The sequence below is a fragment of the Condylura cristata genome, unplaced genomic scaffold (genome assembly GCF_000260355.1).
Source record: "Condylura cristata isolate star-nosed mole 26May11 unplaced genomic scaffold, ConCri1.0 scaffold00128, whole genome shotgun sequence".
Taxonomy (NCBI): domain Eukaryota; kingdom Metazoa; phylum Chordata; class Mammalia; order Eulipotyphla; family Talpidae; genus Condylura; species Condylura cristata.
Window position 1 is genome coordinate 14577 of NW_004567229.1, and position 1473 is coordinate 16049.

General features: G+C 38.1%; 1 protein-coding gene across 1 annotated transcript in view; it reads left to right on the plus strand.

Annotated features, from left to right (window-relative positions):
* LOC101620366 (butyrophilin-like protein 2) overlaps positions 1–1473 on the plus strand; it is a gene marked incomplete at its 3' end in the record, with an annotated part of 47944 nt that overhangs the window by 7392 nt on the left and 39079 nt on the right. Inside the window, exon 4 of the mRNA XM_004695731.1 lies at positions 141–419. Within this exon, the coding sequence (XP_004695788.1) occupies positions 141–419 (279 nt within the window). The remainder of the gene's footprint in view (positions 1–140; positions 420–1473) is intronic.

Genomic DNA, 1473 nt, shown 5'->3' on the forward strand with positions numbered 1-1473 from the left:
CCCCAGTTCTGTATGTGTAAATAAATAAATCTTAAAAAAAAAAAAGAGATTCGTTAATAAGCACAAATTCACTGACCCATTGAAGTGGCAATAAAACTCTTGAGAGCAGTGTGCTTTCTTTCTCTCTCTTGTTTCTTCAGGTTCGGGTATAGCCCCTCAGATTCATGTTGAGCCTGGCAACAAGAAAATTAAGCTGACCTGTACATCCACCGGGTGGTACCCAGAGCCTGAGGTGCACTGGAGGGACCTGAAAGGACAGCTGTTGGTGCCAGATGCTGAGACAAAGGCAACAGAAGCAAATGGACTATTTCGTGTGGAAACATCTGTAACAGTGGATGGAAGTTCAAGTGGAGCTGTCTCCTGTCTCATAAGAAACCCAATCCTCAGTGAGGAGAAGGAAGTGTATATTTCTGTAGCAGGTCAGTTCCCCTCAAAGTCAGCATCCTGAGATATCACTACTGATCAAGAAGGTCTGACTATCACGGACTTATAATGAAGAACCTAGAAAGATGTTCTTTTTCCTCCATTTGTAACTCTTATGTAGAGAGCTACTAGAAATACAACTTGTCTTATTTTGTATTTCTTATTGTGACAGAGAAATGCCATTATTTAATTTTGTAAAACATGAATAGATGCACAAAAGCGCTCAAAAGGTGATGAAATATTAGGAGGAATCTGTGAAATTTCTTTCTAAACGTCTCCAAATCTCACTGCCTAAGGAAAGCCACCTTTTAAAATATGTTTTTTTTCTCCTGATCTGTTTAATTGAGTTGAATTTTGGCAGTTCTACCTACAAGCTTTGTGCCCTCAGGCATCTAATGACTTTCCTATACCCAGTTCCCAACTGTTTAATAGTAACAATAATAGTGTCTTTCTCATAAGGCTTTTGCAAGGATTAACTATATGGCAATATGATAGTACATAGCACAAGACCACGAAGAGCTCACACACCCAGTCTACTCTAAATATGCAAAGCCCAAGTGATCTGAAAATTCCCGTCATTGTTAATTTTCTGTTTGAAATACTATAGTCTGTCAACAAGACCGTCTCTTGCCCTCTTGTCTTCTGCAGCCTCATTTTTCATCACTCCCTTCCCTTCTGTCCCCTGCTCTCCTACCTCACATCAAGCTGTTTCCAATCATATAATATCCATAGAAACTATTAGCACCTCATTCTTTCTATTTTTCTGTAATTAAGAGTTTCCTATTGGTCCTTCAGATCTTAATCCTCTCTCCCCTGTAGAAAGCCACCTTTAACCCATTCTGTTAAGTGCCCTCTTCACTCTTACGTTATTTTTATTCTGTTTCACTGTCTTCTCAGTAGAGTATAGACTCTGTAGGGAATACTCGTTCTATTTTTCCATCCCTATTACTTAGTAAAGTAACAACTCACATTATATATATATTTTTTTATTACAAAGTTTATTTTTACATCATTTTGCACATTTTTTTTTCCATCTCGATTGTAATCCCC